This window comes from Plectropomus leopardus, chromosome 11, assembly GCF_008729295.1.
Source record: "Plectropomus leopardus isolate mb chromosome 11, YSFRI_Pleo_2.0, whole genome shotgun sequence".
In the NCBI taxonomy this organism is placed as follows: domain Eukaryota; kingdom Metazoa; phylum Chordata; class Actinopteri; order Perciformes; family Serranidae; genus Plectropomus; species Plectropomus leopardus.
The window spans coordinates 21400246-21424292 of record NC_056473.1 but is presented as its reverse complement, the minus strand read 5'-3'; the positions used below and the strand labels follow the sequence as shown (position 1 = coordinate 21424292).

The following is a 24047-nucleotide window of genomic DNA, read 5'->3' as shown; positions in this document are numbered from 1 at the left end:
AGGTTTCTCTGCAGGCTTACAATGAGAAATGATAAGAGATTATTTTAGAATGAAGATCAATGACAAAGTCCAAACGGTATGAGGAGGAGCAGCAGCAGGAGGAGGAGGAGGAGTAGCATGTGCCCTAATGTAAGATGAGTGTAATGTGCAACCCAAGGCCAAAGGCAAGAGCTTCATCTAACCAATTCTCTTTACAGGAGTGGAAATTACTCTGTGCCATACATAGCTGATTTACACAAATTAATGACTCGGGTTATTAATAGGCAGAGATGCATATATTAAACACTATGAGTAAAGGTAGCTTTAATTATGCATCCTTTATAAAACCTGTTTGACTTCAGCGCCTGCCGCGTAGGTGCTTCTTTTTTCTTTTCTTTTTTTCCAAAATTAATCCAATTTTGGAAAAATGAGCATTAGTACAGCAATCGTGCCTCCTTTTGAATGCCTCTAATATATCTATTCTATAAACTAAACATTGACAGTAAATTATGAAATTGTGTATTCACTTATTTATTTGTATGCCTTAGCTGCATTGTCAGCCAAAGCACTTGTAATAGTATTTTCTGCTTATTATTTATAGTGCGGATATTGTCTGAGCTTTACAGCATATTTACACAAATGCTGCTCACATTTCACCGGACACTTTGGGGCCACCGTATGAGCGAGAGTTCCTGCCCTGCCCCTTCTGTTGTCCGAGGGGACCGCTGCACTGACAATGGTGTCCCCCGCTCCCCCGGGGGGACACCTCCGAGTGATTTGTGGTCGGGGAAGACTGATGAACTGCTATTGCCACCCTGTTTCTTTGCAAGATCAATTCTACATGTAGGAGTGTGCTTTATGAATGATGGAGACCTCCTCAAACCATCCATACAGCTGCCCAAAGACACGGCCCTGGCCCCCATAGCACCTACATGGCAGGAATAAAGCAATCACTCTTCTCAACAGGGCCATGCATTACACACACACACACACACACATGAACTTACCCACATGAATACACAGATGAGACAACAAAGCAGAGACAAACACTTGTATGTGTTTGCAGGAAATAAATAGATTCAGTGTCATTTTGCTGCCTCTTATTATTGCCTTTATTCAGGAGCATTTTTAAAGAAAAACTTTTTAGGGATTATAAGGGATTGGTCCTTTGTTGCTGAATGAGACTCCTCTTGAGAAAAAAAAACTGTCAGTTTGCACTCTGACACTGCACTGCGCTGCCTTTCTGGACAGGCCCATAACTGGGCGCATGCCAATAAGAGCGATCTGATGGTATTGAGGGATCGTTTGCAGCACACATCTGAAGGTTGAATAGCATTGTGAATAGGAGCAGCATACATAGATGTCATGAGTCCTGCCTCCCGCAGTGAGGTTGAAAGCGAAAAGTAGAGCGCAATGAATACTTGAGTGTTCTGGAGGCTATGAAATTGAAAGGCCTCTCCCCCCTTTTTTTTGCCAAAAAGATTTCAATAGGAAAATAGAGGCAGCTCGTGCTTTTAATCGTAACTTTGAGATTGATTGGGCGAACTTGTGTGCAAATCAGTGCAGGCTTGACAGACGTTCCTCTTTTATGATAATCCTGGTGTCAAGCACAAAAAGAGGGGAATAATGCAGCAGGGCTACCTGATACAAGAGACAATCTCATAAAAAAATGAATATTTTTGTAAGAATATCCTCGCTTCCTATATTAAATTGCATTCCCTACAAAAATGGAGCAATCCACTCTGTAGGAATCGTATGACTTCTTTTTTGTTCTTTAATTAAAATTAGGGCTTTCAAATGGTTTATTTTTTTATTTTTTTAAGTCATGATTAATCGCAGAATTTCAATAGGTTATTAGCAATTAATTGCACTTTTCAGTCGTCTTTACAATTCCATTATTTTGCATTTCAAAACAGTTTTGTAGTCCATATTGACAAATTAAAGCAATTCTTGAAAGATTGTCTTGATTAGCAATCAAATGACAGAAATTAGAGCAATAGAATTCAAATACAGCCCTGATACAGCCTCTTAAAGACAGGAATGTTGGCCTGCAATTTAAAAAAAAAAATTAAGAAAAAACGTTATGTACGGCCCTTAATCGCATCGTGATTAACATGTCGATGCCGACAGCCCTAATAAAAATAAATTGAGTTTGACACTTTCATCAGCAGAATAATGGTAAAGCACTGGAAGCATCCAATTTGCATTTCACAAATTTTGTGCCTAATGTCCTGTTTTTCATGACGTGCTAAACACCAAACCAGGTAGCAGTCTGCTGATGTCGGGGTTTTAATGCACAGAGCAAAGCAAGACAGATGCACAGCTGAGATAACTTCCATTTACAGTGTAAGCCTGGGAGAGCCGCAGTGTAGAGGCCATATACTATTTATGGGTTAATCGATACAGTAGCTGGATGACACCATGTCCCCGCTACTTTCTGTCATGATGATGGCTCACTAATTTTGGAGCGGCTGCTTTCTCCTCCTGCCTTCAGCAGCCTGCAAGACGGTTTAATTTGGCTGTAAAAACGCCAATCACCGGGTTACTTCTTGTTCCAGGGGGAGGTCATGATGGGGGCAAGTCCATAGGAGGAAATATATTCACATAGTTCTCTTAGAGACACTGCTAACCCCTGACATCCCATTTGGGTTGTAATTTCATGTTGTTAAAGTGACAGGGACCCGGCCTCTGTGCTCTTAGAGACGGGGAGGCGGGGGCGAGTTCTGATCAGAGAGGTCTTTAATTCTTGTTCTCTGAGTGAGGACGCTTGTGTGTGTGCATGCATGTGCATGTGAGGGAAGGAAAAAGGAATAGGGTGTGCATATGTTGCCTTTTGTGCGTGCATAATGTTTAAGATTTGTATCTGAAAGAGTGAGCAGATCCTTGCACTCTCAGCTGTGTGTAATATGTGTGCAGCATTGAGCACCCACACACAGCATGTTTTGGTATTTGTATGTGTCTTTTTGCTGGCAGGGGTCAGAACACATCAGAGGCACAGGGGGAGACCCAGGACCATCCCACACTCTGCAGAGATACCGCTGGCTCGAGAAAAAAGCAAGCAAAGTGCTGAGGGAAAAAAACTCATTACCTTGGCACTAAGACTTAACACTGCTTCCTTGAACTGGCTTTGATCTCTACCTAATGTGGATATATGGTAGAAGTGATGCTTTTACTGTGATGAAAGCTAACATTTAACTGCTCACATTAAATTAGCGAGGAAAGGGCCCCAGGCATATGTTTGCATTTTGGGTAAGGGGGTTGCTTGACAAATTTTTGCACCAGTTATAAGATATATAGACTTATGTGAGCATGTTGTTTCCTCCCAACAAATAAAATTACAAAAATGAGCGAAGCAACATATATAAAGGCGATTCCACTATGGGGCTCATTACCTCCTGAATTAGCACTTCCTGTTATTGACTGTATATTAGACTAATTGCTTAACTCCTCATTATGGACTGTACATTTCACCTCTTTTTGCATTATTACAAACATGCTTGTTGTTTATAGGATTCGTTCTTCCGTATATACGGGTTTCTTTACACACTGTAATAGATACATCACAGCTTCCTACTCCACATGTTCTACAATAAGTTTTTTTTAGTAGGCTCAAGGTCAAAGGTTTCATTTCAAAATTGGTGGGGAACACATATTGGTTTGGGGCTCTTGCCAAGGAAGTTTTTAGCATCACATAATTTGCATCCTGGTGATTTTTTTTCCTGCTTCAGGTTATTGTGGAGATGTCTTAAATTTCCTCAGAATAAAAGTCTTAATAGAACTCAAAATATTGAGGGGGATGTGCCCCCTGTATCCCCCCAAAATCTACGCCTGTGTATAGGCTATATAAAAATCTATCCCCTCCTACAAACATGACACCAGTGGCTTCTGTGCATTTGTTTATCTTTAAATATATCTATATTAGGGTAACGGCAGTATCGTTTTCAAGTTATACCGTGGGATGAAAACTGACGGTTATCATACTGTGTAGATTTGCTGATCTAGGATATTGACAACAAAATGCAACTGGACGGAGAAGCTCGGCTTTTTCTTTTAGCAAGTTTCAAAGGATAGACTTACTCATAATTAATTTTTTTAAAAAGGTTTCAAGTTTCAATAATAGTACCATAAAACCTTTGTTTGACCAAAAATAACCCTTTTGTTTTCATTCCTTTAAGGTCATTCAGACTGTATAATGATAATTCCGTGACACCGTGATACTGTGAAACCGCGATGTTTTCTGAGACTGTTGTACTGTGAAACTCTCATACCATTGCAACTGTAATCTGTATGCATATTTGCTATCTGGTTGGATGCTGAACTGCAGTTGCTATGTGCAATGACAAAAAAATGCAATAACATTAAAATACAAAGAAATGTAAATTTATAACATCAGGATAAATAAATTAACTGTAATAAATACTTTCCGGTTTTCATTGCACCAAACAAGTCAAATCTAATTATCAGCTTTGGAAATGTGACATTTAATAAAATATTATTAGTGAGCGTGTGTAATTTGCATGTAGATATAAAGCCTGTAACGCTAATGCGTCGATTCTAATCACTTAAAATACCTTTAAAAAGCAGTCATTAAAAATAGGTAGTAAAGTCATGCATTTCTATATAAATAAAACCGTTACAGATGCAAACTAAAAAATGTGATTAAGGTTGAATTCAGCTATGGTGACATATCTGGGGACATTACCAGAATATTACTCTGCTTGTTTGTGGTTTTGTTGATCATAATCAGCCTGCTGTGTTGTAATAATCTACTAATAGCTCCTGAGCTGTGATTCACATGAAAGGCAGAGGTAGGAGGACACTCGTGCGAGGTGTCCGCCCCTCTCTGAGAAGTAAAGAGTTAACGGAGCGGTGGGTTTGCCCATTCTCCTGCTGTGAGTGACGCGATCATCTCTCTTATCCCTCAACTTTGCCTGTTGCCAGACCAGGCAGCCGAGGTGGACGCTGGCTATCACCGCTGACATTCTCAACGCGATCACAGCACCAAAAGAACCATCCCCCCTTCTACCTCGTTTATTTATTTTTTCCGCTGACTTTTCCCGCAAGCTGCTATTCCGTAACGATGATTTTTAGTTTTTCTTTCCATCGGACTCCCCGATGTTGTGCAGTCTACTACACGAAGGCGTGAATCTTTTTTGAGTAGAGGTGGATCTTCCCGGATACGGCGAGGGGGTATATTAAAAAAAAAAAAAGAAAGAAAGAAGAGTTTGACGGAAATCCCCACAAATAAAAATGCCGCGGAGGAAACAAGAAGCGCCCAAGCGCGCAGCAGGTATGTGTATCCATTTATATTGTGCGTAAAAAGATCAGATTTACTGTCATGAATCTGCGGATGTTACCTTTGCTTTGTAGAGCTCACTTTACAGTTACTGCATTTCCGTTTCCACTTTGTGTTTTTTTTTTCTTTCTCTCTCTCTCTCCAACGATCCGCTTTGTCACTCTTGGCTACTCTAGTAAGACCTCATAGAAAGTGTTACGCTTCATAAAAGCGGATGTACAGTTTGTATACAACAATCTGCGTTTTCGCTCTCCACGCTGCACAGCTACTGTCGTCCCGTCGGATGAGTTGCCTGCTGTAAACTTTCGCTTCCTATTGTTCCCAACTTGAATCCCTGACAGTGTACCGATCCCAACCGCTATCCACCTCTGATCAGTAAGAGTGGAAATAAGCAGTGTTTTCTTGGTGGTGAGTGCCCGAGGCGTGCCATAAGGGGGACATAAGGGCTTTGTGCGCATTTGATCCGAGCGCATAACTTCTTTACACAAGCTGTGGTGGAAAAAAAGCCCTACCTCTGAAGCTTTATCTTCTTTTCTTGGGATAAGATAAACAATTTGAGAGCAGACAATGGGGTTTCGTGGGCTGGAAGGAGCCATAATCGACAGTTGCCATGTCTGATTTGACGGTTGATTGATTGGCTGTCATGCGGCTTTGATCTGATCCTTCCCGATTTGCATCAGAAAATCACTTCCCACCATGTGCTGCAGGCCCCTGACGTCACGTTTAAACCACTTTGAAAGGCCCTGTGTACTTTTTACCCTCTCTCTCTAGCACACACACACACACACACACACACACACACTCGCTCTCTCACTGTGATGGTCAACTGACTCACGAAAAAGTGAAAGAAGGGGGGACAAAGTGGTTTCACAGTGAGACATCACACACACACAGACAGACACACACACTTCCAGCAGAGAACATCACACTCCTATGTGCACATGCTCACTTGTTCACTTTGAACACACACACACACACACACACACACAGAGTGGGTAGAGGAGGCGGGAGGAGTGGGTTAGAGGTTGTAAAAGGAGCCGTGTGCTATGTAATGGAGGGGAGGAATGGGTTTGCTCTGTCAGACCGGGCCGTCACAACGGCTTTGTTTCATGTTTGATTTAATTGTCTCTCCCCTGACAGGCCCATTCATCAATGGCTTTAATGGTCAATCAGAGACAGGCTGAGTGAGTGCTCCCATTCTGTTTAGCCATAAGCTGGCCTGGGCTTTTATTTCATCAAAATGCCCCAGCCTAATGTACATGCTCACTGGCTCAGAGTGGCCGCGGGGAGCACATAAAGAATGACTGAAAGCTTTCTGATTTCAGATCAGTGAGAAGGATGGGGTGTTTTTTTTTCATCTCCTCCTCTTCTCTCCCCTCCCTGCTTCACTGCTGTTTCTCTGTTGACGAAAGGGAATAAAAGGCTGTAATATAGATCGTTTTGTGTTTTTAGAAAACAACTTTTTCTTCCTGAAACCACGCTTCTTTGTTCATTCATTCATCTATTCATTTCTTCATTTTTTCATGCTCCCCTTCCACCCCTGTCAGTCAGCCCGTGCAGCTGCAAGTTATAAAGTTGTCAACTGTTCAGTGGCACACAAAGGGTGATGATGAATTGATTGCAGCACAGAGCATGGTGATAGAGAGAGCAAAGAAAAGGATGACAGATGATGGGCCTTGATTAGGGACTTAGGGGGAGAGTCAGCCCACTGCAACCTTGAGACTTGCATGAAAAATCTACCCCCCTCCCCTCCACATACACACACACACACCCTGCGTTGCTCTCTCATTGTCTCTCCAACACACACTCTGTCAGCTTCTCCCTCTCTTTCTTTCCTTCCTCTGTCTGAGAGGGGTTCTCTCTCCACAGTACAAAACTTGTTTTGCCTGCTTCATTAGCGTTGGTCCAATTAGCCGTGAGGCTGATGGAGTCCTGACAGGCCCTGTGATTGGAGATGACAAGCTCGGGGTGCCCAGCCCAATGAGGTTTGCCACCACTTTGATGTAATCAACTTGATATTACACAGAGCCGTTCGCCTTTGGTTGTGCTGTAACTCAATTTTCCGCTGCAGGTGACAAATGGGCCTGCCTACCTGGGTCAGGTCTGAGTGCTCTTAACAACCGAGGGCAGCTGGCCACGTAAACAGCCGAGCAAACATGAGAAACAGACTCTCCCAGCTGTGGAAATACAAACCTACTTCCCTTCGTGGCTGGCGATTAGCTGAACCGCAAAACCGAGGCCTGAAGCTATTGAAATGGCCGCAGAAAGTTGAAATACTCGGGCGACTTGATAGGAAGTCGACACCGGCTTTACAACATGCGGGCAAAGACGCGGCTATTTCACTGGAATGTGTAACATGTACAGTATGTCTTCAGTATCTGTTTACAATATCCGGAGTGTATCAGTGTGCCGTCAGGCCATGTCATAACCTGCCATCAGGTCATGTGTGTATAAGAGTGAGTCGCACACAGAGGGAGAGAGGTGGAGGGGGGGCTAGTCTGATTTGGACCTGGCTCCACAGCAACAGTCTCCTCTTTCTGCAGGGTCAGGATTATAGCTGCCAGACTGGCAGCCATCACTCACGTCCGTCTGTGAGTGTGTGTGTGTGTGTGCCCAAGTCGGTGGGCATGCACTTTCTGATTTGTTGGGTTTCAGTGTGTGTGCGTGCAGTTTAGCATGTGATAGTGATGAAAGGAATTGTAACTGTAGACCACCTGCTGGGGTCGGACCATAATTCTCTGAGCTCTTTAGGGCCGTCTGCGTTGCTCTTCTTCTCTTCCCTTCTCTCTGTCTTTGCACATGCATGTGTTGGTAAAGACACAAGCACACATTGCAGACACATGCGCACATGTTGCAACCACGTTGTAAACGCAGCAAGTGAAATGAAGTAAGCCGTTTTTATATCTGTCTGCCTTCCTGTTGTTTATGTGTGAAAAGCATGCCCTTACGGAAGCAGCGGGGGAGCTCAAGTTGGGACTTAATTGTTCGACCAACATACGGGCTCACAGCATTAGCGAGCCTTAACAACAATACGCCTCCGCTGGCGTTGTTTGCAGGTGTGAGCGCGGAAAATGTTTTGGCCTTGCAGGCCCCGTTGCTAATGAAAGTCCTGTGGCTGGATTCCGGTGAGGTTGAGTCACGTCTGTGATCTATGTGTCTGATAAGTGCATACCTAATGAGGCTGTGAGCACCAGTGGAAGGAGGAGGAGGAGGGAGCCTGACAGAGTGTTTCCCACAGGTATTGACAGATGCCTTTTTGTTTTTGCCATAGGCCCTGACTCCATAAATCCTGCCTGTGTAATGATAACAGTGCCACCCTGCCAGCAAGTGAGTGAAAGAGACAGTGTAAGAGAAAGAGGGCAGAGGGGGAGGAAGAGGAGGAGGCTCTGGTGGTGGTGGTGGTGGTGGTGGGGACGATGAGGAGAAGAGTGGGGGCGGTGAAGTGGGCCTTCTCTCCTTTTTAACACACACTTGGCAGATGTCAAGCCATAGGGTTGGGCTTCAGGAGAGAAAGAGGAGTGTAAGTGCTGTAGTAGTGTCACAAATAGAAAACCGTTAGCCATCCACTCTTCCCTTTCAGCTCTCAGCGTGCTTTCAGCCGAGGTTTTCAGCCTGGGACTGCTGTCTGGGCACTGAGTCGGAGGCTTTGTAAAAATAGTCCCACCGCTGTTGTGATAGATGCAGCTGCACTGTAGCGACAATTGGGACAGGCTGGATCCCTCCAACCCCACCTCCCACCCACCAACCCTCTCTCTCTCTCTCTCTCTCTCTCTCTCCCTTGTCTCCCACCCCTCCCAGTGGTAGAGAGCGTCAGAGCCTGGTGGGATGTGTGCTCTTTTCGGGGAAACTGAGCCGCTCCGGTCTTCAGGGGTCCTGAAACCCAATCCAGGAGGAGAATAGCCTGGCCATGCCAGAGAGCCGATTTCCTTTTCAACAGAGTCATTTATCACTGACCCACCCTTCGCTTCTGACACGGTGACGTGTGTCATTTATCAAACAGGCTTTACCAGACACACAGAGAGGGGAGGTGGATAGGGGGCAGAGAGGAAGAGAAAGAGAGAGTGAAAGAGGGGAAAACAAGACAGAGAGTGGACTGAGAGAAACAAAGAGGAGGAGAGGAATGGAGAATGAGGTGCAGAGTCAGTGGAGAGAGACAGAGGAATGGAGAGCTGGGAAAAGAGACTGTCGTTTGTGTGTGTGCGGGTCTGTGTGTGAGAGTTTTTCCAGGGAAGAGTGAGTTTTCCTGAAACCCTTGAGGAGAAGCGTTAGGGAGGGGAGATTTTTTGGAGATGACAGGGAGGATTGAGTTACACTGAGTTGTGTTTTGATGAGTGACAGAATGTTCCTCCATGACACGTCTCTGGATGTCTGAATGAAGCGGAGAAATATGCTTAGTGAGTACACATAGTCCGACAAGTGTGTTGGTGTTGTTTACTCATAATATATGCGCGAAGAACGCACGTAGGGGCGCTGTGGAGATGTGTGTGTGTGCGCGTGCATGTGTGGCCATATGGCGTCAATGTTTAATGCCGTACCAGTGTGTGTGTGTGTGTGTGTGTGTGTGTGTGTGTGTGTGTGTGCTGCTCCCTGATGAGCAGGGCTGACAGGTATCACTCATGCAGCAGCCTGGCCTTTAAATGAACCCGAGCTGCTCTGCTCCCCCGTGGCCCTAACAGGCTCTCTCCAAGATGGATGCTTCTTTAAAAATCAGATTAATGATGGATACCAGGCTTATAGTGCCATTTATCATGAAGAATATTATTTAGGCCGGCCGTGTATGGCTGTAACTGGAGAGCCAGGACGAGAAGAAGCAGGGTGGAAAGCCTTAGACAGACACTCACTGTGTGATGGATGGCTGAGCGCTCTCTCTGAGTGTTACTAGACACCAGTGCCGCAGCAGTAGGCCATAATCAGATAGCCCAGGGATGTTTATTCCGCAACTACACTACCCAGATTGCCTTGCCTGGAGGGTTGCTTTATGAAAGGTATCGTCTATCATTATTATCATCTTTAAAAAGTTAGTAGAATCATGAAAAAACTCGAGACACTGAAGGGCACGTAGACGCCTCAATGGAGTTTATTGCAGTTGTACATTATAAAATGATCCATTGGATTCAATCTAACTGACTGTAATGATTACCTAGAAGTTTCCATTAAGCTTTGCCCAGAAGAGTCCCCAGCCCCGCGTCATTCCCCGACAATCATGAATAAAAGAGTACAGTGGAGAGGTCAAGGCAAGGCCAGCTCTGCTACAGAAAGGGGGAAAAACTGTTGTTTTGTTTTTCATCGTCTTCTTGTTCCCTCTCCGTTTCTCTTACCTCCTCCTCCTCCTCCCACTCGCTACTGTGATTTATGGTGGCCATCCATCTTCAGGCTGCGTCCATCACCTCCTCGTTGCTAGGCAATCATGGCAGCAGCTGTGCGTTGTGAGAAGGGGTTTGCTCGTCTCACTCCCAAGCCCCGACTTTAGTCCCCTCACCCAGTGTTGTGTAAGTTCAGACTTCCCAGGAGCTAGCTCAAAGTTCAGTTCACACAGATTCAAGTGAACTAGTTCATGTTCATAATAAACTATTTCGAATTATGAACCAAGTTTCCAGAAACAACAAGTGAACAGGTTCACGTTCATTTCTTTGTTTTGGTTTTTTCAACTTGATGTGTCATTGTTATAAATTTGTTGTTGATGTGGCTGACTGGACTTTATTTGGACTTTTTTTTCAGACTTTGCGGTAACAATTTGCACAAAAATGAGAGTTTTTTTCCCATTGGAATCCGTACTGATTTGACACGGACTTGCTTCAGCCGTACTGGTAGCTCTTTTGTCGAAATTTCCAATTTTACTCGCGATGCAGGTGTTGTGTTCAAGTTTGAACACAACACAGTTTCAAATAATAAATGTGTAGCTCCCACCTCCGTGGTGAGGTAAAAGAAAATGCTTAGCTCAGATTTAGGTAAGTGGAAACACATATTGAAGAGGAAGCAATCTTTGACGTGACACCGGCATGCTGGGTGCCTTCAATCCGCGGGTGCGATAAAAGACAGAACTTAAGCGCTGTTTACAAGAGTTACTGATGCTCATGTTGATGTTCAATAGTTTCCCAATAGATATTTTCAGTTCACTGTTCACCAAAAACATGAGTCAGCAATTTAACCTAAAATCAAACAGTTGCATCTGAGGCTGAAAAATGAAGTCGATGCAGAAGTGTCAAAAACTGCATTTCATTGAATGGCCACTTGAGGCTGGCTCCAAAACAGACTAAATCCCCATAGACCTCCACAATAAAATTCCCAACTTTACAGCAGAAATACACGTACACAGCCTGATACAAAAAAGGTTTGGTCTCTATAGCTAATTTCAACCCCTCGCCCTCCACAGTTCAACTTCTTGTTCAAATATGGTCACTTCTGGCTCCAAAAATCCAAGAAGACAATGGCCAAAATGTTGAACTCAAGGCTGCAGAATGACAGTTCACAAACCAATGTGTGACATCAGCATAGCTACGTCCATTATTTTTATACAGTCTGTGCTTTAAGAACAGTCCCAGTTTTATTTCCAGCTACAAGCCACAGACTTAATCCCAGTTTAAGACCTGAACGCATCCCTCATTCTCAACCATAGCCCCAGTGACAGCATTCATACATTGGGTCTGACTTTAGACCTGTACTGAGCTGCCAAACTGCAGTAACACTTGTTTAAACCCTAACCTTAATTTCAGACCTACAGTAATGCAGGTTTACATTCAGTAGTTCAAGCACATGCAGTTCTGCAATGTAGTTGCAGGAATTTCGCTTTGCATGAATTTCACTGGGGTATTCAGTATATAGCGTTATCATTGTGCAGTATTTAGTCTACTTAATACACATTACAGTCAAGAGGTGTCAGCAAAAGTTACTAATCTTACACCTGCTTTCCTTATTAAAGAAAACGTAGAAAGACCATACAGTCACTTTTACCAAACTAAGACTAGCTTAATTGCCTTGTTAAATTATTGTAAAACACACTTCATGCGGGCTCAACAGAAACAAAGTAAAACTCACCAAAATTGTGTTGGTCAATCTTGATAGTCATCAAGTTAGTCACTCCATTGTTCTAACACTCAGCAACTATGGTTTTGGTCGAAATAGTAATAGTAATTCATTGGGTAAGATGTGAAAATAAGCTGTTTTTACTGTGGTTCCTCTGCTCTCTCTGTTGTTGTTGGCACAACACGGGCCCTCATTGACCGGCTGTTTGCAGTCTTATAACGTTCTTTACCCCACTTGCAGTCAGCTCAGCTGCCTGTTGCACCATACTGACCTCCAGAGGCACATGATGCGCACTACATGTGAAACATCCTCATTACAGCAGGACACGAGACCGTGGTTGACAGCACGAAGTTAATAGAAATATTAGGGTCTGTATCTTTGACAGAATTGAAAATCACCTTTGGGATTTTTAAAATCCCCTGATATTACCGTGATACTGCTCAAGCCTAGTTCACAAGAACAACAGACACTTCAAGTATATTCGGTCACGTTATGGTTAAAGCTGTATAAATCTTGTCTGATTCAGTGAAACTAGCGCTTGTAAGGCCATGTGTAGTGTTGCGTCAAACTTTAAACATCATTCTCATATGAGGCCTAAACAGTTCAAGGATTGGGCAAATAAACAGAAGTTCTGCTTCATGGAGCATTGCGTAAAGAAAAAGAAACAGAAAGCAAGAGGGAGAGATGTGGAATGGTTTAAGGAAGTCCACCTGACTACATATCATCAGACAAGACAGGCCTTGTGTGCACGTCGGACTGGAACGCCGCCTTCCCGTGGCATCTCGATCCTTATTACTGCCCTTGGTTCTGCACCTGGGGAAGCTGTGTGTGTTGCTCTTTTGTTTGTTTCCTTTTTTATCGCTTATTGTGGCTGTGTCAAGTTTGAAACTGGGACTGGAACTGTGAGTCACCTCGTTCTCTCCTACTTTGGAGTTAGTAACGGGAGGCCTTTATGTGTTTTCTGGCTCGTCTCATGCCAGATAAACGAGATGAATTTTCAGGTCTTGAAGGTCTGTACGTGCAGCTGGCAGCTTTGAGGTCCACTCATAACACAACAATCAGCCGAGGGTTAAATCTATTCTCTCACTCTCACTCCCTCTCTCTTTCTCTCAGCCTTATTTTGTCTTTGTCTCTCTTTCTCTCTCTCCTCTTACTATGTGCATTGACAAGGTTCAGCCCTAAGCTTTGCCTGAGGCCTGAATGATCTCTCTGTTTTTCCCATCTCCCATATCACACATCCTGCACTACAATCGGCGGACACAATGTATTCACAATGCCATCAGGGGGTAGAGAACACACACAAATAAAAAACTGACAGAGACATCCACAATCGCTTGTAACATGATAGCCTGCAGAAGCATAATGTACTGTAGCAGGCAGCAGAGTTATATAGTAAAAACCTAAAAAGACGGCCTTCTCCGGTCATATCCGAAAAAGCGAATTATGTCAGGACTTGTTAATTTTTCAAATGGCCGCAGATCACCTGTTACATATTTTCTCGTGGGACTTTGAGCCAGCCTGTTAGGATCAAAGGGAAAAGGAGGGAGAGAACTAAGTTTGATTGAGTGTGTTGCTTTGATAAATGTGTGCAACAGAAAGGCATTTTAGGTATGTTACTGATCTGCTGCTATTTTGACAGAATGGGGCTGTTTTGGACTAAATTATTCTAATCTATTTAAAGAGTTTTAGGCTGCTGGGAAACTTGAGTGAGTGAGTGGAAGTCGGTGGTTTGTGGGATTTTTTGTTTTTTTTGTTTTTGATTGAGTCTGAGGTGACATCCTGTCCTGTTGCGTTGTGGATCTGTTTCCTGTCAGCAAGAACCCCCTGCTGAGGGGCTATGTTGGTTTAAGGGCGTCGAGGTCCGGTTGAAATACTGTACACATGTCAAGAAACACTCTTCATGTTGTGACACAGTTTAACTCTCTCCTGTCTGAGCTCCCCCTATCTGATCACAGACTGACTTAGAATATCTCAACCAATACCTTCCTCCCTCTGTTCTTCAGCTGAATAATAAAAGTGATAATAATAATAAAAATAATGATAATAATAAAATGCATTTATATGTATTCTTTTATACAAGAAATTCAGCTCAGTGTCTATAGGATGAAATCCAATTATCATTCACTGCTGCATAATTTAATTAACCATAAACAATAGACAATAGCAAAATCAAGTTTTTTTTTTCCTGTTGCTTAATTTTATTTGTTGTCTTTGAACAATACCATAAAGCTTTTTTTAAGCTATAAGGGACCACCCATGTGGACAATTTCCTGTATCCTAGCTGTGTCTGTGCACGGTACAGTTCTCGATGTGTACAGTGATTAAATCATAAAGAGATCAAGCATTGAAACCCATAAAAACATTTCTTTTGCAACAGCGTTAGTTATCTGTTTTATTTTCTTAAAAATCCCCAAAAGATAGTAATTAAGCATTGTTTTTCCTCTCTTCTATCTGTGTAATGCACATAAATGTACCCATTGAATTTACATTATACAAGACACTGGTTTATGAAGTAGCTTGCACATTATTTCACGTTAGTAGCTTCATATGGATTTGAACAGATCCTGTTTTTACCATATATTTGCATTCAGGGAAAAAAAAGAAACAGATGGAATGTATTTTTAACAGTAATATACAGACATCTGCCGTCCATGCTATTTTTTAGTGTGAAAAAAAGCACGGATGAAATACTGTACTCGTAATGACCGCTCAAAGGACCCACCTTTTTTTTATATCAGGAAGCCTGTGGCAATGTTGGATGTTGTCCCTTTTTTTTCTCCATTTACAGAGACCAAGCAGTCATTTAAGAATGAGGGTCAGACTCAGGTAGAGTTTTTAATGACACATCCTGTTTACCCCGCTGCTGTTGGGTGTGATCTGACTCCCAGACTGTTTTCCCAGCTGTGGAGGCCAAAACCAAGAATATGCACTGTGGTCAACAAGGGGACAGATCTAAGAAAAGGGAGGTATAGGGTGAGATTTGAGGCAGCGATAATCTTGCAAAAAATGAGGTGCTAAGATTTCTACTTAAGAAACACATGATTAATTTTTTTTTGGTCCTCATATTATCACTCTTGCATATGATGCCTATTTAAAATGCAGCATCAAAAACAGAGTGCTTTCAGCAGCACTTGAGGAGAAATAGCCCATGGGACAGAGGGAAGGAGACAGAGCGATACAGACACTGAGAGGCTCTGCTTTAGAGGCAGCCACAGCACCTTCCTGCTTAATCACCCCCTGTCCCTGCCCTGTCTGTTGTTCCTGATCGTCAGAGCAGCACTGCAGTATTTCTATCAGATGATCTCTCCCTCCTCGTCTGCGGCCCTTATGTTTATGAAAATGATACTCCACAGGAATGCCTCCTGCATGCCAAGATGTCACTGTCTTTCCTCATCGCTTGCATTTACGTGCGTGTACGAGTATGTTTGTGTGTTTGAGAAGATTGGAAGGGGGGGGGGGGGGGGCTGGTGTCATAACTGACTGACTAGCTTTATTTATAATTACGTGGGGGTATATTTGATGTTCTCAAGGTGAAGTGTGCTTTTTGCACGTGAGACTTCCTTTCCGCAGCTTTTTGTGTTTGTGTGAACGTGTTATTCCTATTTCTGTGCGAGCCGTGACTGAGATGTTGATTGTGCGAAAGTGCACCTCCTACCCTTCTTACCCTGCCACCCCACCCTGAGGAATCAATCATGGAACCTAATGATTCTTGTCTTTCCCCCACATGGCATCAGCTCACTTTATCATAGCATGAACACACACACTCTTTCGCTCACACACGCTAGGAAAACTCATACATTGGCCCAACACCATATGCTCAGATATAGTTAAGACTGCAATCCAAGAGTATTTTTGTATTCATAATCCCCTTCTTTTTTTTTTATTCTAAGGGAGCCTCTATACTCCCATCACCTTTTATTAGCTTGATAAATCACCTCTGTTGTCAGTCAAGCCAGGGAGAATAATTGGATGTGGTTGTCGCCCAGTGTGATGGATTATCAGTCATTGGGGATTAAATTAACAGATAGTGCTCAGACATAATGGTTTTTGTTTTGCATTTTAAATTGCCTGGGAGCATGGCTAGACTCTGTAGGTTTTATAGCCGGTCCTTTTCGCCCCCCCTTTGTTATCTAATGACAAACGAACAATAACCTACAGGGCAGCAGTTCTATTAGTGTGAAATGTAAAACATTTACTAGCAAGTTAAGGCACAGAGAGAGCAGAGGGAAGGTTTGTGATAGCGTGACGTGAAATTGGATATGGCAATAGTTTGATGAAATAGCTAGACAATGTGAAGAAATATGTGGAATAAGAGAAAGGTGACCTGACAAGTTGGTCAAGCGGTGTGCCAGGCTCGCCTGATGCAAGCTGACATCCGTGACCAGCTAGTGAGGACACAAACACATTAACTACCTCATCCTGGCTGGATTTCCTCTTTGAAATGAGAGTCTGACACGAATATCTTCCAGAGGAGAAGCGGAAGAGAAAGTAAAGGAAAGAGGGTGTGGGCAGTCGCTTGGTCGCAGTGAGATATCTCCCTTGCGTGTTTGCCCGAGCATAAGCGATTTACCTCCTCGCCCCCTTCTCCATCCTCCCAGACCCCTCCCCTCCCCTCCACATCCACATTATCATAATTGTGTCCAGAACATGAGGGGCCGGGGAAGTGATCATGTCATTTTATTTACACCCTGCTTGGCCTTTTTTACAAACGACATGCCACTGACTGCCAAGCGGACTGGGGCCCGACGACATCTTTTGATCAGGGCTGTCGGGGCCTATCAGCGGAGAATGGCAGGTAATGGATACCCAGTGACAAACCAAATCTCCGGGAGGACGGAGAGTGGGCTGCACCTGCCAGGTCTCCATTAGGCTGGCCTCTCAGTGGGGCTGCCTGCTGACTGTGCCCCCAGGGCCCAAATCAGACCAGCGCCAGCCGCATGGCTGCCTAGAGATTGGCTGTTAGCACTGGAAATGAGAGTTATTTCAGCTATGACATTTTTGTTTAGACTGGACGTGAGTGCGTGGGGCGGTGGGGGGAATGAAGGATTTAGTCACAGTGTGTTTGTGTGTGTGTGTGTGTGTGTGCCTGTTTGTGTCCACATGCCCGAGCTCAACTGTATGAGTGCCTACTATTAAAGCTTACAGCGTCTTTCTGTGGCATTTGTCTTAGCTTACAATAATGTCCAAATGGCCGCAGACCTGTCCACAGGCCGTCAGCTATTTTCAGAGATTATTTGTTTTTCCTAAAGTTGAGCGGTTTCATGAGTGAGGTGGACAGGAAATGAGGGAGGGGGCATGGTGACACTGCAGAAGAAGGGAGTGAGCGGTGGGTGAGTCGGCGTTGGGTGGGTGGACACAGGAGTTTGTGCGTGGGACTTAGCAGTACACATAGACACAAACATGTGCACTCTTATCTTCTCTATTCGTGTAAACAGTGGGAGTCAACATGCAAAGTGACAGATCGCTTATGCATTGCCATCATGTTGACGCTCCTCATTCTCACCTTGTCCTCTCACCTCTGTCTCATTTTCTTCCTCCCTGTTCAGCTGTTTTTATGATCAGGGAAATGTATTTGTGTCATGTTTGCATGATATTCAGCACCTGTTTAGACCAGCTGAGATTCGCCTTTAAGAATGCAGCTTGAGTATTGACTATCCGCCACACATTAAGAAACTAATGAACTCACTTTTATCCAAATGACACCATAGGATCTCTGTTCAACATGTCAAAATTTCATCAGCAAAATCCTGACACCCCTTTCTTTAAATTCTCCAAGATATGCTCTTTGTCTCTGTGCGCATGTGTATGAGTGTGTGTCTGTATGTATGTGTGTGTAATCAGAGAAGAGGCAGATGAAGAGGCGTCAGACATATTAACTGACAGATGGAGGTTGATCCAACTCATTTATTACCCCAGAGGAGAATGCCACAGTGAGATTGGGCTTCATTAATTTCAGATTTAGTTTTCATTTCAAGCTGTTGCGCCCTGAGATAAATAAAATGGCGCATTATGTTTTTGCCAAGATATTTCTTTTTTGTTTTCCTCCAATAGAAGGAGTGAAAAGAGGGGAGGCATAAGTTCCGTGTGGCTGGGGTAGTATATAAATACAGGCTCGCCTAGAGGAAAATAACACCTCAACGGTTGATGAGGTGAAATGGGATGACTGTAATTTCTCAGCTCAGCTTTAAAGGCTCCCACACAGATGGCTCATTTATCCCTGGGAGTCCTCGGGCACACATAGCAGGGAAACTTTTTCTCCAGTTATTCTAACATAGCGTGTTCACTCCCTGCAATTTAACTCATCTCTTTCTTTCTTTCTTTGTCTCCATTCTCCTCGCAGCCTATTCTCCTGAGGAGCTGACAGAGCACACTGTGGAGGATGAGGAGGCGGAAGCAGACGACCTGCCCTCAGCCCCTCAGGATGACCTTCCCATGAAAGATGAGTTTGTGGAGCAGGGCGCAGGGCCTGCCAAGGAGCAGGCATGTGACCAGGAATCAGCTGGGGCTGCAGAGCTCTCGGGACAAGAGATGGACAGTGAGTCACATGTGAGTGAGACCAGTGACCGTCTGTCAGACTTTGAGAGCCCTTCCAGAAAAGCCGAGGGCAACTTGGTCACAGCACCTCTGAATGGTGGCACTAAAACACCTCCCATAGGCATGGACACCTTAGAACAAATGAAGGTTATCTACTCTAGCTTCCTGACCAGCCCCTTGTGGTCACCGCTGAACTTTAATTCCACAGCACCACAGGCGCAGACGTCGGCCTCTACAGAAAAGCCAGCTCGCAGCAACAGCACTAGTAGCAGTAGCAGCTGCAGCAGCGGCAGCTATGACTGGCACCAGTCTGCAGTAGCAAAGACACTACAACAGCACCCCCCCCAGAGTCGTCACCCTGCTCAGTCTGAGCCCAGCCTCTTTAGTACAGTCCAGCTCCACAGGCAAAACCCAAAGCTGTTTGGCTCAATCTTCACTGGGGCCAGTAAATTCCGCTGTAAGGGCTGTAGTGCTGCTTATGACACCCTGGTGGAGCTGACAGTTCACATGAATGATACAGGCCACTACCGTGATGACAACCAGGACAGGGCAGGCGGTGGCGCAAAACGCTGGTCTAAACCACGTAAGCGTTCCCTGATGGAGATGGAGGGGAAGGAGGATGCCCAGAAAGTTTTGAAGTGCATGTATTGTGGCCACTCGTTTGAATCGCTCCAGGACCTCAGTGTCCACATGATCAAGACCAAACACTACCAGAAAGTGCCTCTGAAGGAGCCCATGGCCCCTGTGGCAGCCAAAATCATGTCCTCTAAGAAAAGAGGACACGTGGGGTTGGACCTCACCGCCTCGCCACGTTCAAGAGAAGGAACCCCCAAATCTAAGAGCTTGCAAGCAGACCTGAGCGAACCCTCACAGAAACCCTCCTCCAGCCCCTACACCACCCCTAACAACCGCTACGGCCACCAGAACGGCGCCAGTTACACCTGGCAGTTTGAATCCCACAAATTGCAGATCCTCAAGTGTATGGAGTGCGGCAGTTCACATAATACACTGCAAGAGCTGAGAGCCCACATGATGGTGACAGGACACTTCCTGAGGGTGACCAGCTCTATGGGAAAGAGAATCAAAACGCTCCCCGAGGCCACTTCCCCCAACCCTGGGAGGGTTACCACACCTACTGAACAGAGGGTCCAGTCTGTCCCGCTCGCACCCTCCACCTTCTCTCCTCCGCCTCTTCAAACTACAACTACTCCCCCAGCCACCTCCCCTCCTCTTAAAGAGATCAAAAAGGAGGAGGTAGAGGAGGAGTGCACTACGCAAGAGGCTGTTGGAAATGAGAAGCAAGTTTCAGTTGGGAAGGAGGAGGATGCTGAGAAGGAGGAGAAATATGACATCTCAAAGTATAGCTATCTGACTGAAGAGGACCTGAAGGAGAGCCCTAAAGGGGGCTTTGATATTCTCAAATCACTGGAAAACACTGTGACGTCGGCCATCAACAAGGCGCAGAGTGGGAATCCAAGCTGGGGAGGCTATCCTAGCATCCATGCTGCCTACCAATTCCCCAGCGCCCTCAAGCTCCAGCAGGGCAGCATGGAAAAGAATTCCCCAATGAAGTTCTTGTTCAACGGAGGGGACGGAGCGTTGTCCTCCCTCGCCAAGAACCAGCCCCTCGTTTCCCCGCCTCTTAGTCAGTCCTCCCCCTTCCCTAGCAACAACTTCCAGGCGATGGAGGACTTAGTGAAAAAAGTGACTGAGAAAGTAGCAAAAGTAGAGCAAAGGGTGAAGCAGTTGTCTCCAAAGATGGAGAACCACCTCTCTCCCTGTAGTAGCGAGGCTGGAGAATCGCACAAGGGAGGAGACTCGCCTCGGGAATGGAGGGCAGTCACCCCGGCCAATAGCGACAGGGGAAGCCACAGCGACAGAGCATCCCCGGCAACAGAACCCAAGAGAGAGACAGCAGTCAAATCCCCGCTCGCCTCCACGCTGAGAAGCAGTACCGCCATTATCACTGGCCATACTCCTCCCGAGCAGCCCTTTGTCAACCCTCTAAGTGCTCTTCAGTCAGTAATGAACATTCATTTGGGGAAAGCAGCCAAGCCCTCATTGCCAAACCAAGATCCCCTGAGCCTGCTCTCCAGGCTCAGCCAGAGCATGGCTGAGAGGGCTGCTGTGGCTGCTCCTCCCTCACAGACCAAAAAGCCGGAAAGTGTAGTTGATAATAGCTTTTGCCAGCCGAGTGACGACCAGCCTATGGACCTCACAAAAGGGAAAAGCGATAGAGGAGGCTCAGTAGGCTCGGCCCCCCTAACCCCTTCATCCACGGCTTCCTCCATCTCCCCCTCCTCCCTCGTTACCCCTGCAAAGCTAACAGTTGTCTCTCCCTACACATCCAGCAGCCCCCTGCATGAAAACGCTTTGTCAGATATCTCAGACATGCTGAGGAACCTGACACAGTCCCACCATGTCCCGAAGCCTCCCTCGCGGTCCCGGGTCACAGACAAAGCCGAGATCGTAGGCTCGACTCACGACGACGACGACGCCACCCTGCACGGCCACAAGCGCAAAGGCCGTCACTCCAACTGGAACCCCCAGCACCTCCTCCTCCTGCAGGCACACTTTGCTTCTAGCCTGAGGCAGACATCAGAGGGAAAGTACATCATCAACGACCTCAGCCCACAGGAAAGAATGCACGTGTCTCGTTTCACAGGCCTCTCCATGACCACCATCAGCCACTGGCTGGCAAACGTCAAGTACCAGCTAAGGAGAACTGGCAGAACCAAGTTCCTCAAGAACCTGGATTCGGGTCAACCTATATTCTTCTGTAGCGACTGTGCCTCGCAGATCCGCACCCCAGCAGCGTACGTATGCCACCTGGAAGCCCACCTAGGGTTCAGAGTCAGGGACCTGGCCAAGCTGTCCCCCAAACAGACTGTCAGGGACTCCCACACTCTCACTGAGAAACTAGCGCCCCTGGAGTCCTTACTTTCTCCGCAATCACAAGACGACTGCAGTAGTAATGGGTCAGTGTACCGCTGCCAGCTCTGCGTCCGTAAATTTGCCACTAAGCACGCCATCAAGCTTCACCTCAGCAAGAGCCATGGGAAGTCTCCAGAGGACCATCTGCTGTATGTGAGCGAAGTAGAGAAACACTAAAGGACTCTAAGCAGTAGACATACCGGAAAACACATGTAGAATGGCTGTTAAAAACAAAAAAAAAAACATTTCAAAGTGTGGTAATGCACAAAGATGGCATGAACTACTGTTTAAAAAAATGTCAGCACAAAGTGTTTACATCTATTCGGCCTCTAAACATTTCTGATTTCTCTGTATTTCAAAAGACATTTATTTCACATCAAAATATACTGTAGGTCAAAGATATTCAGCCTGATTTGTCGTCTCCCTCACTCTGTGTACACCCACGCTAATGTGAGACAACAGGTTTTTTTAACGATCACGATGAATCTCCTGAATAGAAGGTCAGATAATAACTTGAAATGTATTAACTTTATTGTATTTATTTTTTTTTTTATTTTTGTGACTTTTGGTTTTGATTTGCTGGTAGACTGCATGTTCAACAAGTTTTCCTGTTACATTTTGTAAAGCCCTGTCCTGTCCAGATTTTAAAATCCCCTTTCAAACCGGTCATTTTTTAACACCTTAAAACAGCCAAATACCTGGAAAACGCTCCTTTAAAAGAATCTGCCAAACAGCAAAAGTTCCCTGCTTGTTTTTATAGTTTCCTCTGTACAGCCTATTGATTTTCTTGCTGATTGTAAAAGCCGCCTTGTTCTTTATCATTGAGTAAGGGGCACTTAAAATCCAGGTCTGTGTAAAAATGTATATAAAGTGTATAAGCTTACGACTTGCTGTTTAAATTATGCATACTTGTTATATTTCCTAATTTAAGAGGACTATGACTATCCACTGGTGCAGAGCCTTTGAAGAAGATTAAAAGGACATTGTTTTGCACAATAGTTTTATAAATGTTATTTGATAAGAAAAAAAAAGAATACAAATATGTTAATGCCTTGTGCTTCTATGATTAAATTGAATTAACTGCTGCATATAACATTTGTTTTCTTTCATATACATAAATCAGAGAAATATGTAGATCAAGGTGCAATTTGAAAAAACAATATTTGAACAAGCAGCTTTTCAAAGCTAGAGATAACTGACACGTCACAGCTTTGTCCAAAATGTAATTTCCAGGCTAATTTTTCACCTGGCTCACATGAAAACCATACATCTTAGTGGCAAAACTCCCCTCTCCCAGGTGCTGTCCCACAGTGTAATGACTAAGCACTTACAAATCAGCTGACAGATTACTCACAAGGGCTACATCTGCAGAAACACTGAGCAGAACTTAAAAAACCCTCAGCATTTTCATCTGCCGTTGTCTCCGCTGCCACAGTTTGTCTAGATATTCCTGGTGATTTCTGTGTCGTCGCGTTGTTGTTGGGGCGGACTCGAGAGGTGCGAGCGGTGCCACTGCCTGCGAGGCGTCTGGCAGGTGGTGTGTGCTGCATGTAAACCACCAGATGTTTCTGAAACGAGCCACTGGAGGAGGAGGAGGCAGGCGGGCTGCAACAGCAGGCAGAGTGGGCTGATTACCACGGGGGCTTGGATGCCATCAGGAGCCCTGGGCACAGACAGCAGATCTGGCACACACCTGGACTCCGAGACTGTCCCTTGGAAAAAATAAAGCGGATCCTATATACGCGCGCTGAGACAAGCTGACAGTGGTGCAGAATGCACAGACAGGTGCTATTCCCTCAAAGCAGGCTTTTGGATCTAACAATATTACTGGCAGGTGTTGATGCTATCAGAGTAGTCACAATTCAGGCTCAGTGCCATGTAATGAGAAAAAATTTTTTTAAAATGTTTTTCAGTATGCATGATAAAGCCTCAAACACACGCACACACACACACACACACACACAGACATCTCTGATTTTCTCCCATCTACCTTTGTCTTATTTGAAGATGCTCGGGGACACCATGTTCTCTCTGTTTGATGTTCCCAGGCTTTGCTTGTCATGACTGACTGACTGAGTGACTTGGGGCCGGGGAAGTTATCTGGTTACTATGGTGACGGCCATTTGCCCAGCCTCTAACCCTGCTCGCTCACTCAACAGAGGACAGCTCGAGTGCAGCACACCCATTTACTCTCTTAAATCTCATCATCTCGCTTCAGTTCCTCCCACCCGGGAACAGATTAATTAACACACACACACTGTGTCCTGACCCCGTCTTCTCA

At 45.0% G+C, this 24047-nt stretch overlaps 1 protein-coding gene across 1 annotated transcript; it reads left to right on the top strand.

Moving 5' to 3' along the window:
- The first annotated feature begins 4883 nt into the window (after positions 1-4883).
- On the top strand, positions 4884-22848 carry tshz3a (teashirt zinc finger homeobox 3a). The gene is made up of 2 exons (XM_042496294.1): positions 4884-5269; positions 18639-22848. The coding sequence occupies exons 1-2, from the start codon at positions 5230-5232 to the stop codon at positions 21941-21943; spliced, it is 3345 nt and encodes a 1114-aa protein (XP_042352228.1). The 5' UTR covers positions 4884-5229; the 3' UTR covers positions 21944-22848.
- Positions 22849-24047: the final 1199 nt, after the last annotated feature.

Bases quoted from the DNA above. Each gene is read 5' to 3' on its own strand.
- tshz3a (XM_042496294.1), top strand. From the start codon at position 5,230: ATGCCGCGGAGGAAACAAGAAGCGCCCAAGCGCGCAGCAG. The intron at 5,270-18,638 runs GTATGTGTATCC...TTCTCCTCGCAG, and splicing joins AGCGCCCAAGCGCGCAGCAG to CCTATTCTCCTGAGGAGCTG.